This window comes from Tauraco erythrolophus, chromosome 19 (assembly GCF_009769465.1).
Source record: "Tauraco erythrolophus isolate bTauEry1 chromosome 19, bTauEry1.pri, whole genome shotgun sequence".
Taxonomy (NCBI): Eukaryota; Metazoa; Chordata; class Aves; order Musophagiformes; family Musophagidae; genus Tauraco; species Tauraco erythrolophus.
The window spans coordinates 1,917,295-1,931,880 of NC_141483.1; the positions used below are offsets into that span (position 1 = coordinate 1,917,295).

Consider the following 14,586-nt stretch of genomic DNA (forward strand, 5'->3'; position numbering starts at 1 on the left):
TTCCACCACAGAAGGTGGCAAGCACTCCAAAGCGCTGCAGAAACAGAGCAGCAAACAAGCCCAGTGTCCCAAGCACCAGATCAGCCCGAAGATCCCCTTGCTCCATTCCCAATTTGCTCTTCGATTCAGAGCTATTGCTCCTCCGGGACCCTGCTTTTTGCGGTACTAAACAGGAGACAAAACACCACCTGCCTTCCAAACCTACAGACAAATAAAATGTAGGTTTTATCACTGCTGTGCCACTTAAACCAATGCCAGACAGAAGCTGCCTCTTGGGAGATATCTGACAGCTATGTAACATTAAATCAACTTTTAAAAGTGCAAGCTGGGAACAGGGGCAACGTAAGTCCTGCACTCCACTGCTCCCCACAGCGTGAGCAAAAAGCAACGTAACCCCAAGGGTTAACCTGGGATGCAATTTCACTAAGGACCATGGAAACGCACTGATACATTTTTATCTTCATGGCAATTTACAGTTCCAAGTTGGAAATGCAAAGATAACAAAGGGAATCACTCACACTGCACCTGAGCAAGGACTGGGAACTTTCTTCCTCCTGCAAAATGCTGCGCTATCCCCCCGCTGCCACACTGTCAGGCTCTCAGATTTTATCTTCCCCTAAATAAACGACCCTTGTCTCAGTCAAAAATTCTGCCACGATCTCTAATAAATGGGCTCATTACCAGTACAAGAAAAGCATCTTGACTCAAATCATCACTCTGCTCTTGCAATATGTTAGATGAGGTTGCTAGCAGTGGCACACATCAAGGATGGCACTGCGTGTGGATCTGAGTTGGAACCGCTGCCAGTGTGCTCAGCCTTCATTTTGGATACAAGAAATCCAGCCAGGCCATCCAAAAGATCACGCATTTCTCTGCTAGATGCTCCTTCTTGCTTTAAAAAATTCCCATAATGAAAACAACGTGCCCAAACCAGGATGGCAGGAGATGGTGCTGCAGAGACAGACTGCTCTGGCAGCACACACCCAAAGCTGGTGGGATGGCTCCAGGGTACCTGCCCCAACAAACAAGATCTTGAGTTTTGGCTGGCTCGTCCTTTCTCGCCCTCATTTCTTCTATTTGGTATACTCCAGGGATTGTTTGCAGCTAGGACCGCTAGCGCCGAGGTGGTGACAGATTTACTCTGCGCAATAACCTGCCTCTTCCCTCACCGCCAGCCTGGAATTCACAAACAGCCAGGGCTCGTCCCCCGCGCGCTCCTCGGCTGGACAAACCTGAGCGGGACGACAGCTCACTGACCTCGCAGAGGCGAGGCTGGAACGCAAACACCTCCTACAAGCACAAACAAGGCAGCACCCGAAACGGCACCGCCTGGCCCGGCGGGAGCCCTGCAGGTGAGTCGGACTCACACGACAAGGAAACACCATTTCTTACTCCTCTTTGCGCCGCCGCGTTAATTCCGGAGCAGTCACTGAAAGGGACAGCTGAGTACCTAAATTCCAGTCCCGAAGGAAAGGAGACAGGTCTGCCAAAGCACTTAACTGATTTAAATACTTGCACCGCATTGACATTCAAGTCCCTTCCCTGTACAGCACACGGGTGTTCGCCAAGTGCCCTTCCCACGTGAGCTTCTACCATCTCTGCTGTGCAGGGGAGCCAGGGTCATCAGAACCAGCCTGATGGCCTTCAAACAACCCTTAGCTTGTTGTTTGGGTTGTTTTTTTTTTTTAAAAAAAACCAACAGCAGTAACAGTCAAGCAGGAATTTCAGTGCTGCAATCATTAAGTCCAGATGCCAATTTGTCAGGGTTACTACAGCCACTACCTCGCCCTTCCTCAGCATCGCTCTTTCATGAAGCAACAAAAAATTGGTGGAGAAGTGAGAAAGCAGCAGCAGCCGTGAGGAGGAGCAAGGAGAGAGCAAAGAGCATGCTGAGGGCTTTCACGGGCACGGGCTTAGCATCTGGAGCAAAGCATTTCCCTGCCATCTGCAATAATCCCGGGCAAGTCTTACAACAAGGTGCAGAGATTTTTAATCCAGGGGACATGGGGTGTCAGTGGGCCACGGGATGATAAAGGGGACGCAGACCTCTTCCCTTATGTGTTTCCTCACCTGGAACTAACTGCATAACCCTGTTACTGCATTAAAGCAATTTCCTGCAGTTAATAGAGGCGAGCACCACGCTGACAGCGGTCATCCCTCCGGAGTACAGAGCGAGACAGACGATGCGGAGGAAGCACAGAGCAATTCATGTCATGAGGCTTCCCCCTCTGCTGCTGCCACTGCCTTTACTTTGCTGCTCAAGAGTTTGGGCAAGCCCAAGACAGCCACTTCCTACTTGAGGAGGATCAGCGAAGAGAAGACTGCCTTTAGCCTTGCCAGGAGTGGTACCTGAAGGGCAATGAAGGAGGCAAAGAGCTGTTGCCAAGTCAGTAAAGAATGAATTGTTCTCCCAGCCCTGACTGCCCAGACTCAGATTCACGTCTTCTTTCTCATGCATCACCTACCATTCCCATCACAAAAGCAGCTTGGGCTTCAAGGACTAAAAAGACACTGAAACAAGCTTTAAAGAATCAGGATGGGAGACTGGAAAGTTACAAGAAAAAAAAAACAAAAAACAAAACACAACTTAACTGTTTCTTGCCTTTTCTGCAAAACATCCATCCACTCCCCCTTTCCTGCTCCTGTTCTCCCAGAGGGAAGTCCTGTCTAGCTCTCAGTGCTGGGGGATGACATGGCACAAGCACTGGGACCGCAGAAAAGAACAAGCTCAACACTACACCTTCATTAAGGAAGAGAGGAGCTGGAATCCCGCACCGGTTTGGCAGAGCTGCCATTCACCTGAGGGACACCAGCCTCCCGACAGCAGCTTTCAAAACCGTTTCATCCCTTAGGCCACCCTGAGCTTGTTCCCTCCCTCGGGCTGGCTCGCCCGAACCCAGCTCTCCGAAGCGGAGCGCAGGAACAGGATCTCAGCACATCTCGCTCGTCTGCCCCCAAACGTGCACGCAGCAGAGCGATGGGAGAGGCCACAGGGGAAGGGAGAAGCCAGACCAGTGTGACAGGGGTTGGAAGGGCCAGCGAGGTGTTGTCACCTGGATATGGGCACAACGGTCACGCTTCCCTCCTCCTGGCCTTGGAAAACAACAGCCGTCGGGTCTGCGCGACAAGGTGCTCATCCCAGGGCTGTAAGAGGGGCAGGAGGAGCAGCTCCTGCACGAGAGACCCTGCCTTCTAACTGGGGAGGAAAAAAAACCATGTCCCCTTCCCTCCTGGCAGCGGACGCCGTGGCAGGGAGGCCAAGGCTCTTTAGGGAAGGGAGAGGACACAGCACCACGCGTCTGGCTGTGGCAGCTCTGCGTGGATCGCCTCCAGGCAGAGGCAGCTGGAGGGGTGGAACTGAGCTCCATGCAACCCCCCCCCCCCCCGTTAATGAGGCTTTAACTCTACGGGCAGGACCGCAGCCGGGCAGGACCGCAGCCACGCAGCTGCTCACTGGCACAGGGATTTACGCAGAAGGGCTCGCTGGTGAGCTGGGGTGCTGCCCGCGTGGCTGAGGATGGACGCAGGAACACGAGGGAACACGGACGTGTAAGGGCTGCCCAAACATCAACGCTGACGCAGCCACGCAGCAGAGCTTCAACGCGGACGCTCTACTCTGCACACAAGTTAAACCCAGAATTAAAGAACTGGTGGATCACAGAAACCTCATGACTGTAAAACGAGCACTCCAAAGCTAAGCTTCATAAAGCACTGAGGTCGCCAGCACTCGGCTGAGTGTCCCACGGCTAAGAGCACCCGACTATTTTCCATCACTGCCATTTTTAAAACCTTCTGAGCGTTTTTGCAGGGACCTTCAGAGAATTGGGATGAAAAGTTACTTCTTCTCAAGCCCTCTTCAATCTGCTCCTTAAAAGTTTCCAGAGGAGGGGGGAAGGAGCCTGCAGGTACAAATTAAAACTTCAGTACTAGATGGGTCAGTAACTCCCACGTACGTCTGTTGAGTTTATTCCTGAAGCTGCCGAGCTCTTCCCCCTTCACCCCTCAGGACATCGCGGCAGCCGAACCGGCAGCCGTGCAAGCTGCAGGGAGGGGAGCACTTGATGGGTTTTGCAGGCCCTGCAGCACCATTAGAGAAGCTGAGGAAAGGAATTGCCAGACGGATCAGAGCGATGGTCATTTAGTCTGGTGTTTCAGTCCCCGGCAGCAAGTGGGACCAGATGCTTCAAAGGAAGGTGTGAAATCTTCTTAATGGGCAATTATGGAATAATCTCCCTTCAAGGAAGTTTTTTTTCCAGCACATAGATGCACAGTGGCCAGTTTACGCCCAAAGAATGAATTCACAGGTTCTGAACAATGTTTACCCCACCTGACAAGAATAAGGACGTCCTGCATTTCATAAGTATCTCACAAGCCATTACTGAGCTGGTTGACTTCACACGTCCTAGCAAAGCGTGGCTCTGACACGTTTGTTAAATTGGTTTAAAATTCGACGCCTTGAATTCCACCAGCAGCTCCCTTGCTCTTGTAGCATAAGGCAGGGTAGGTGGGGAGGGGAAAAAAAAAAAAAAGCAAAGTGATCTTCTGCTGGATGGGGTGCCTGGATGAAAGGGGCAAGCACTGCTGAGGGCTTCCAACAGCTGCTAAGCAATGCAATGAGACAGCTCACAGCCCTCCACCGGCCAGGTGGAGATACGAGACTCCTCCAGGCTACAGAGGAGGGCATGTGCACTGGTTGGGAACTGGAAACTGCAGTACAGATCGCTCTTACTGTATAGGACGACTTGCTGGTGATCTCCAAAAGCTTCTGCTTTGCTCTTCGCTCAGACTCGCGAGCCTCCTGAAGGTCTTGCTTTAGCTGATCAGCCTCCTTCGCCCTGCAAAGAAAAACAGCAAATTGCAAATACCAGATTGAAGTTGAGAGGAATGCGAAGATGGAGAAGCAGGATTACAGTGTAGGTGCAGAATAGGTTGAGATTCATGCCACGACGAGACCTAAACTAAGAAATCATCTGAGCAAGGGAAACGTCAGAACCTCTGACACGTGGGATGTTTTAATTAGCACAAAAATCCAAGCCATAGAAGAGCAGCTGTGACATGGGCTCTGAGTGAGCCTGAGCGAGCAAGGCTGAGGGCTGGAGATGCCGAGATGCCAGAACAGGGAGAACAACTTCCAAAGTTAAGCTCAGACTTACAGCAGGAGAGGCAGTTTTCTGACCAGTAAGCCTCTACTAAGGGTTAGTTACTACAGTCAAAAAGGAAAAAGCACCCAAGACTGCTCAGCTTGCCTACTCGCAGGGCCCAACAATTTTCAAACTAGTATTTACCCTTGAGGCTCAAGGAACACCCCCGCAAGGAGAAAGCCAAAGGAAGGAAGGAAGCTTTCCCTGCTGGATTGAAATTTGAGTGGAGGCTTCACAAGACAGAGACCAAGGCAAGAAGAGATACACAAGGGCAGCGTTCGTCCAAGCAGAAGGGCTGACATGGAGCAAGCTCTCATGTGGAAAGGAGTAATCAGTTGGAAGGAAACAAGAGTGATCTTTTACTCGCTCGCTATCAAACACACCAAGGGACCTGGGCTCTGGCATCAAGAGGATGAAAACATCAGTTTTAACAAGAAGCAAGGACACCAGGAGCTAGGGAGACCTCAAGGCTAACCTGAAACAGAGACCTCGCGATGGGTAAGGAGAAGGAAAACTGAGAGGCAACTACGGGAACAGAGAGATAACAGCAAATGTAGATCTAACTTCCACAAAAGAAAACTTCCAAGTGTCATTAATGTTGTCAAATACTTTGGAGAAGGCAGTGGGTGTTTGCAGAAATCACCCAAAAGTAGAGCTGGCTTCTGCTGCTGCCGTCAGGGCGTGAGAGGTGCGGAAGGCAGAGTGCCAAGGACCACGGGACTTTCTCCCTCGCTAGCGCACGGCCCCCTTCCCTGCTGCTCTCACCACAGTATCTCGCCCAAAGAAGGCTTCAGAGAAGGGTATCCAGCTCTGATCCAGGGAAGGATCAGGGCCACCACTGCTCCACCAGCACCATTTCCTACTTGGGCAGAGCCCAGCTGTGGCAAACAGTGAGATGGAGAGAGAAATCAGCTGAGCCTTTCGCTGGGATACACACACAAGAGGCCAAGAGCTCATGGCAAACCGTTGGATGGACTAACTCAAGGCATGAGCCACTCTTTCAGCTAAGTCAGAAGGGGGTTGGAAAGCAAAGCAGAGGCAGCTGCAAGGTTGTACCCTCTGACCTCCTCTCCGACTCCTCCGCCATTTTCAGTGCCAACATCTCTGCCTCTAGCACCTTCTGTTCCATCAGTCGCTTCTCCTCCTCCGTCCGGATGGCCGTGGCTTTGATTCGCTGCATCTCCTGTTCGGCCTCAGCTGCTTTCTGAGCCAGGAGCTTGGCCTCCTCCTCCGTGATCTGAGCCTTCTCAGCCAGCAAGTCTGCTGTCTCTTCAGACCTCATCTGAGAATTAAGGCACAGTAAGCCATCAAGCGCACTGAATGTCTCCCCAAATGCGCTTACAACCCTTGGAGCAGGACCCGGAGCTGCTCCACATGGTCACCATGGCCCAGAGTCCCTCCCTCCCATGAAAGCCTGCAGCCTTCTGCAGCCAAGCCCTGGATGTGCCCAGGCTCTGTCCCAAATCATCCTCCTTTGTGCTCCTGCTGCAGCAGGCTAGGAGGATGAAATCAACTCCATCCACCCTCCTGATCGCTGTCCACCAGCAGCAGTTTGAGAATAGCCATAGGACAGTCACAGTGTGCTTCCTAAAATGCTTCAGCAGTGGAAAGAGTGAGGCACAGAAGGAACAGCTGCAGTGCCTCAGGAAACAACCTCCCAGAGACTTACCAGAGCCTCGTTGGCCATCGTTGCCTCTTCCTTTAACTGCAACAATCTTCTCTCCAGCTCGTCTCTTGTCCTCTCAGCCTCTTCTCTCATTTGCTTCTCTCGGGCCAGGCGTTGCCGTTCCATCTACAAAAAAGGGATCGAGGAAAGCGAGGAGAAATAACACACATTAGAAAGGCTTTCCATAGGATGAGAAAGGGTCACTACATGGAGGATAGAGCACTGCTGCCTCCTCTCTGCTTAGCAGCATGGGGAGCTTCACTAAACGGAGGTGATCTGTTCCACCCTGCTCCCTCGAAGAGTGCCGTTCCCAAGACAATCCCCTATCCTCTGATCAGGCTGTTACCCACAGCACTGCCCAGAGGTGATTATGGCCCCAGACAGTACCCTCCTGCACTGACTCACAGAGAGGACTCAGACAAGTAGGGTCCCAAGAGCTCCAGCTATGCCTGGAGTTTCTTACGGCAAGCTGAACAGACGGCAAGACTGGGCTTAAGGGCAGTCTGAGGGCACCTTCAAAATATCAAATATAGACACCCTGCAAAGCAGGAGTTTGAAGGACGTGGATAGCTGCTACTTTTGATCAGATATCTAAGCCAGCATGCTGGAAACTTCCCTTCCACTCATGTACAGGGGAGGTTACAAGAAGCACGACCACCTCCATCAGTTCCTAGACACAATAAACTCTCTCCCTCTGCAGGAAATAGCAATGCTTCCCCAGGAGGGGAAGATCCAAGCTATGCTGAGACAACCCACCAGAATCTGCCACCTCTTCCCAGAAGATGCTGAAAGTGTTGTGCAGACAGACCGTGCTGGAAAACTGCCTCTCTGCTAGCCAAGCACACAAAGGGAGCCATCGGGCTAATTAACACGCCGAGTTTAAGCACTTCAGTACGACAGAGGTGGGTGCTTCATAAATATCCACACTGCAGCAAGGACTCGCAGCATTGCACAGGCCACCTGCTGCGTTTAATAAGGGAAATAAGTGTGACAAGACACATTTCTCCACTCCTTGGACACCAACTGTGTTCTGAAAGCGGGATGCCCACGGCTCTAACGGCTCTGCTTCCTTCTCTTAAAGGTTCCCCTCATTAATTATCATTACGATCTGCATCCCACTCAGGACTTCCATTAACGAGAATTCCCGGTATAAAAGGACTATCTGGAACCAGTTAACAACTGTGGATCCTGGGGAGGGAGGAGACAGCAGGCAAGACAGCACGGTGGCTAGCTCGGGAGAGGGCAGCCAAGCCAAGCAGAAGCCTGACCTTTCCTGTAGAGCACAAGAGCTCTGGATTCAAGAGCTCCTGCGAAGCGATAAGCTTTTGCTCACTCTCAGTGCCCTCACCTCTCCCAGCAGCCCGACTAAGCGCAGGATCTCAGGTCTTGCTGGCGTTATTTGAACGCATCAAAAACTCGAGGATGGATCGCAGGTATGTTCGAACGATCTTACACTGCCGTCCAAGAGAACACCTGTCACTCCAGCCAGCGAGTCGGCTTTGTCGGAGGCCCATCTCAAGTGTATGTACACCAACGCACGCAGCATGGGAAATAAACAGGATGAGCTAGAGATGCGTGTACATGAGCAGGGCTACGACCTTATTGGCATCACGGAGACGTGGTGGGACGACTCCTATGACTGGAGTGTCAACATGGAGGGGTATAAGCTTTTTAGAAAGGACAGGAAGGGGAGACGAGGAGGGGGTGTCGCTCTCTACGTCAGCAACCGGCTGGAGTGCGTGGAGCTTCGCCTGGGGTCGGTGGACGAGCTGACAGAGAGCTTATGGGTCAAGATTAGAGGACGGGGACGGATAGGGGATGTTACGGTAGGAGTCTGTTACAGGCCACCTGGCCAGGAGGACAGAGCAGATGAGGCGCTTTATAGCCAGATAGGAGCAGCCTCGCGGTCACAAGCCCTGGTCCTCATGGGGGACTTCAACCACCCTGACATCTGTTGGAGAGACAATACGGCAGGGCACAGGCAGTCCAGGAGGTTCCTGGAATGCGTGGATGACAACTTCCTCCTGCAGGTGATAGAGGAGCCGACAAGGAGGGGTGCCATGCTTGACCTTGTGCTCACCAACAGGGAGGGACTGGTGGGCGATGTGAAACTTAAGGATAGCCTTGGCTGCAGTGACCACGACACAGTGGAGTTCAAGATCCATGGGGCAGCAAGGAAACCATTCAGCAAGCTCTGTACCCTAGACTTCAAGAAGGCGGACTTCGGCCTCTTGAAGCACCTGATGGGCAAAGTGCCGTGGGAGGCGGCCCTGGAGGGACAAGGGGCCCAGGAAAGTTGGTCCACATTCAAGGAGCACCTTCTCCAAGCTCAGCAGAGGTGCATCCCGACGAAGAACAAGTCGGGCAAAAAGACCAGGAGGCCGGCGTGGATGAGCAAGGAGCTCCTGGACCAACTGAAAATGAAGAGGTTAGCCTACAGAGGGTGGAAGCGGAGACAGATAGCCTGGGAGGAATACAGAGAAGCTGTAAGAGTGACCAGGGATCAAGTGAGGAAGGCTAAAGCCCTAAAGGAATTGAATTTGGCAAGGGATATAAAAAGCAACAAGAAATGCTTCTATAGGTATGTAGGGGACAAAAGGAAGTCCAAGGAGAACATAGGCCCCCTCCGGAAGGATACTGGTGCTCTGGTTACCCGGGACATAGAGAAGGCTGAGGTACTCAATGAATTTTTTGCCTCAGTCTTCACTGGTAAAGCCTCTTGTCTTACCACCCAAGCTGTGGAAAGAACTAGCAGGGACTGTGAGGATGAACCACCGCCCACTGTACTTGAAGACCAGGTTCGAGAACATCTGAGGAACTTGAAGGTGCACAAGTCCATGGGACCTGATGAGATCCATCCGCGGGTCCTGAAGGAACTGGCGGATGAAGTTGCCAAGCCACTGGCTATTGTATTCGAGAAGTCGTGGCGGTCTGGCGAGGTCCCCGATGACTGGAAGAGAGGGAACATAACCCCCATTTTTAAAAAGGGGAACAAGGAGGACCCGGGCAACTACAGACCGGTCAGCCTCACCTCTGTGCCTGGCAAGGTCATGGAGCAGATTCTCCTGGGAACCATGCTAAGGCACATGGAGAGCAAGGAGGTGGTGGGTGACAGCCAACATGGCTTCACCAAAGGCAGATCGTGCCTGACCAACTTGGTGGCCTTTTACGATGGGGTGACAACATCGGTGGACAAGGGTCGACCAACGGATGTCATCTACTTGGACTTGTGCAAAGCTTTTGACACTGTCCCGCACGACATTCTTCTCTCTAAACTAGAGAGTCATGGGTTTGATGGATGGACCACTCGGTGGATAAGGAATTGGCTCAATGGCCGCACTCAGAGAGTAGTGGTCAACGGCTCAATGTCCAAGTGGAGACCGGTCACGAGTGGCGTCCCTCAGGGGTCCGTGTTGGGCCCGGCCCTCTTCAACATCTTTGTCGGTGACGTGGACAGTGGCATGGAGTGCACCCTCAGCAAGTTCGCCGATGACACCAAGCTGTGTGGTGCCGTCGACACGCTGGAAGGGAGGGATGCCATCCAGAGGGACCTCGACAGGCTGGAGAGGTGGGCCCGTACCAACCTCATGAAGTTTAACCAGGCCAAATGCAAGGTCCTACATCTGGGTCGTGGCAATCCCAGGCATAAATACAGACTGGGTGGTGAATGGATCGACAGCAGCCCTGAGGAGAAGGACTTGGGAGTACTGGTGGACGAGAAGCTCAATATGAGCCGGCAATGTGCTCTTGCGGCCCAGAAGGCCAACCACGTCCTGGGCTGCATCAAGAGGAGCGTGGCCAGCAGGTCGAGGGAGGTGATTCTCCCCCTCTACTCTGCCCTCGTGAGACCTCACTTGGAGTACTGCGTCCAGTTCTGGAGTCCCCAACATAAGAAGGACATGGACCAGTTGGAGAGGGTCCAGAGGAGGGCCACGAAGATGATAAGAGGGCTGGAGCACCTTTCCTATGAGGACAGGCTGAAAGAGTTGGGGCTGTTCAGCCTGGAGAAGAGGAGGCTCCGGGGTGACCTTATAGCGGTCTTCCAGTACCTCAAGGGGGCCTACAGGAAAGATGGGGAGAGGCTGTTCAGGAGGGCCAGTTATGATAGGACAAGGGGTAACGGTTTTAAAATAGAGGGAGGTAGGTTCAGGTTGGATATTAGGAAAAAATTTTTTACCATGAGAGTGGTAGAACACTGGAACAGGTTGCCCAGAGAGGTGGTGGATGCTCCATCCCTGGAGACGTTCAAGGCCAGGTTGGACAAGGCCCTGAGCAACCTGATCTAGTTGGAGATATCCCTGTTCCTTGCAGGGGGGTTGGACTAGATGACCTTTGAAGGTCCCTTCCAGCCCTAACCATTCTATGATTCTATGATTCTATGAAAACTCAAAAGGTTGTAAAACCTGTCCCTGAAGCCACCAGCACTTGGACACCATGCTGCTCCTTCCAAGGAGGAACTTTTGCTCCACTAATGCCATCTCCTTACTGACCAGAGGAACGCCATGGGAAGCAAGAAACACCCCCTTCCCCAGAGGAGCTGGCCTGGTTACCCTTGTAGTGGCTCATGTCCTGTCCTCTCCTGCAGCCCCACAAGCTAGAGGAAGGAGAACTGCTTCAGGATGTGCCTGCGAGACAAGCCACATCACACCTCTGTGTCAGCTAAGCACCTCAACACCATGTCCAGCACCTTGCAGGCACCTCTGTGGACATGCTCGAATCCATTAAGCTCAGCAGTCCCTTGAGCATAAGACCCTCCTGGGCGCAAGCGACTCCTTTGGTTTCTTCTGCTGCTATCTAGCAGCTCTATGGCAAAAGGGACATTTGTATTCTAAGCACCGGTACTCGGATTAGCTGTGTGGGTTTCAGTGAGTAGAAAAGGTCTACGAGCAGAAAACAATGATTCATACAATCCAATTTGCTGATATATGCTCATCGGCTACACGCTGCTGCCTCCAAAGAGCCGTTTTCGTCGCCCGGGCTGACCTGCGGCAGACGAAGGAGGCCAGCTCCGAATTAGCATGCAGGCTGCACACCCCGAAACCTCGGCGTGCATTCCATCACCATGTAATTAGAAAATGAGGCGAAGAACTACGGCAAAGCACAGCTCCCCCTCAGCCCCTGCTTTTAATTACAAGCAACTACCCCAACATGCTACATCTTTCCAGCTACGGAGCCCAGGTGTGAACTGAGGCAGGGAAGATGCACACACACACTTGTGGGACACCTGGATCAGCTCTTCCCTCCCATCCTCCCAGTTTTGTTCCAGAGAGCTGGACTGGGGCTGCCAGGCTGCCATCAACCAACAGAGCCAAGCTGAGAATGACTGGTGAGATGGGAGCAGGCTACTAAAAAGTAACGTTCGGCTGGACCTTCCCCCAAAGCTGCTCCATGTGCTTGAGGTCATTCTGGAGACTGCTCCCTCCCAAGTCCATTTGCATTTCTGATTTTGGCTCACAATCTAGTTATATGAGATGTCTCTCACCTGCTTTCTGGCTTTCTCCTCCCTGGCCTGTGCCTTCATCTGCTGGACCTCCAAGGAGTCTGCCTTTCTCCTCCTCATGAAGAGGTCGTGGTTTCCAATACACAGCTGAAGAATCTATTCCAGTCAAGGGTGAAGAGTGGAGAGAAACAGCTGTACACATGATGACGACGAGGCGGTTTGTATTCTTGACACACAAAACCACTAGAACTGCTTTGGTTTAGTGCTTGTAAGCAGTTCCACCCGCTGATCTCAAACCCCATGAGCTCTCGTACCCATGTGAGGGGCAGAGAGCCAAGGCACAGCCTAAGTCCCATAACAAACACCAGGTCCTTGGCCATCAGCTCTTTGCAGAGACCAATCTTCTGTTTTCTGTGCAGCCAGCACAGCACAGTTCTGGCAAGTTTTATACCAGCCTCAAAAAGGTCAACATGAAACAAACTCCAACCGATTCCCTGGTTCTCACTGTCCACTTTCTTTAGTTTCAAGAACTTGCACCTTCTCCCAACTGCATGTTTAAAGCATTGAGATTAAAAGAAAGATGGAAAACCCCTTTCCATCTTGGACAAGACTCCACACAAACAGGAGGCTTATAAAAAACTTCCTTGGACATCTTCAGATGCCTGTGCTAAAGGGTTTTGAGCACCAACGTGGTTTCCCATGGTACTCGAGGAAGACAAGGAAGGTGGCAATACTAGAGGAGGGTTAGCAAAGGTACACAGAAGAATGAAAGCTCTTTTCAGCAATAAAAGCAGGTTTCTAAATTCAGATTCTTTTCTAAAGGACTGATTCACATGCCCATCTTCCATTTCACAAGTCCCAAATGACTTCTCTGGAGTCAGAGGAGCTACAACACTATGAACCTGGGTGCGGTGAATGAGGCCGCTGTCGGGAAGCTCCACTTCCCTATGGTACATGAAGTACAGGACAGCCTAAAGCCAGGACAGCGCAGTTCTCCTCCCTCTCTTAGACAGACAGGAAAAATATCCCCTTCTGCAGGGCCCTCGTGCAACTCAACACGGTGCACAGCTACTACAGAATCCGGATCAAAGCTCCTCCAGAACACGAGCTAAAGCTGGTCTTTAACACGGATTCTGAACAGAACAGCTCAAAGTAGCCCCTTCCACCCCTGCACAAGGAGAGCGTCCTCAGAGGGGATCAGCCTAGGAAAAAGTCAGGGCTGCGACTCTGATAACAGTGCGTCCCAAAACAGGGAGAATCTATGTCATGGGGCAGAATAGAAAGGATCCACAGAAGAAAAGAGGATCTGGAGCAAAGATGGGGTGACGAGAAAGTTTTACTTACTTAGTGCTTCCATCATGCAGGTCAGCTGTAACCCGAGAGCTCAGAAAGGGAGCACAAAAACAGGAGAGGGGGAAGAGGTTCTGTGAAGGAGCTGGACTTGATCTTCCCCATTCTCTTCTACAGGCTACGACCGAGTCGTAACTGCTACACCAAATTGCATCTACAGCCCAGCCAGGCCAGCACGCTCCCTCCGACTGCTCCAAGGAAAAGCCCCGAAAGAACACCGTCTCGTACTGCCTGCAGATACTACTGCTGCAGGCAATAAAAATTACTCTGTCTGTAGACTTACCAGCTTATTCACACGCAGCTTTGATGAATTGAATTTAAAAACATCGATCTTTTTGTCCAATGGCTTAATCGTAAACTGAAAAGGAAAAAATAAAGAGGGAGAGAGTTATCAGAGAGCGGTGCATTCAATAAAAACGCAGCTATAAAAGTCTTACTGAAAGCTTTGGCTCAGAGGAGGTCAGCAGTGTCAGACAAACAAGGCTGAGAGCTGTCCCCGTGGCTTTTAGCCAAGCAAGAGAACCAGTATCAAAACCAACCAAGGAGACAACTGTTCCTGTGGTCAGAAAAACCCGAGTGCCACACGGAAGCAATGAGAGTGCTGTCCACCTACAGACCACAATGCCCAATGGTTGGTGTCCTCTGCACAGCACCTTGCAGAGGGCAGAAACAGCTCAGCACCTCCCGAGGCAAGATCCTGCTCTCCTGGCAGCTGCAGTAAACAGAGAAGGTACAGCAGAAACTCATGACACTTCTGAAGGGAGGAAGAACCAGCTCTGCTGCTCGATGGATGGGCAGGTTTGCATTAGGAACACAGCAACAGGAGCTGCTGCCCTTCCCGTTGACACCTCCACTCGCGAGGGCTCCCCAAAAGGAGTTTCCAGGCGTTTTGCCCTCCAGAAGTCAGCCGTGTCACAAGACTGCTCTGCAATTCAAAATATTATTCCCTCGCTCTAACTCATATTCACTCTCCACGTGTCAACTGAACA

General features: G+C 51.8%; 1 protein-coding gene across 14 annotated transcripts in view; it reads right to left on the reverse strand.

Annotated features, from left to right (window-relative positions):
- NF2 (NF2, moesin-ezrin-radixin like (MERLIN) tumor suppressor) overlaps positions 1-14,586 on the reverse strand; it is a 49,494-nt gene that overhangs the window by 12,396 nt on the left and 22,512 nt on the right. For 13 of the 14 annotated variants that reach the window (XM_086623573.1, XM_086623579.1, XM_086623572.1 and 10 more), the window contains 5 exons: positions 13,881-13,955; positions 12,290-12,403; positions 6,811-6,933; positions 6,206-6,423; positions 4,730-4,835 (listed from right to left, as the gene is read on the reverse strand). In XM_086623573.1, coding sequence (XP_086479699.1) covers positions 4,730-4,835; positions 6,206-6,423; positions 6,811-6,933; positions 12,290-12,403; positions 13,881-13,955 — 636 coding nt within the window. The remainder of the gene's footprint in view (positions 1-4,729; positions 4,836-6,205; positions 6,424-6,810; positions 6,934-12,289; positions 12,404-13,880; positions 13,956-14,586) is intronic. The other variant, XM_086623571.1, reaches the window with a different exon arrangement.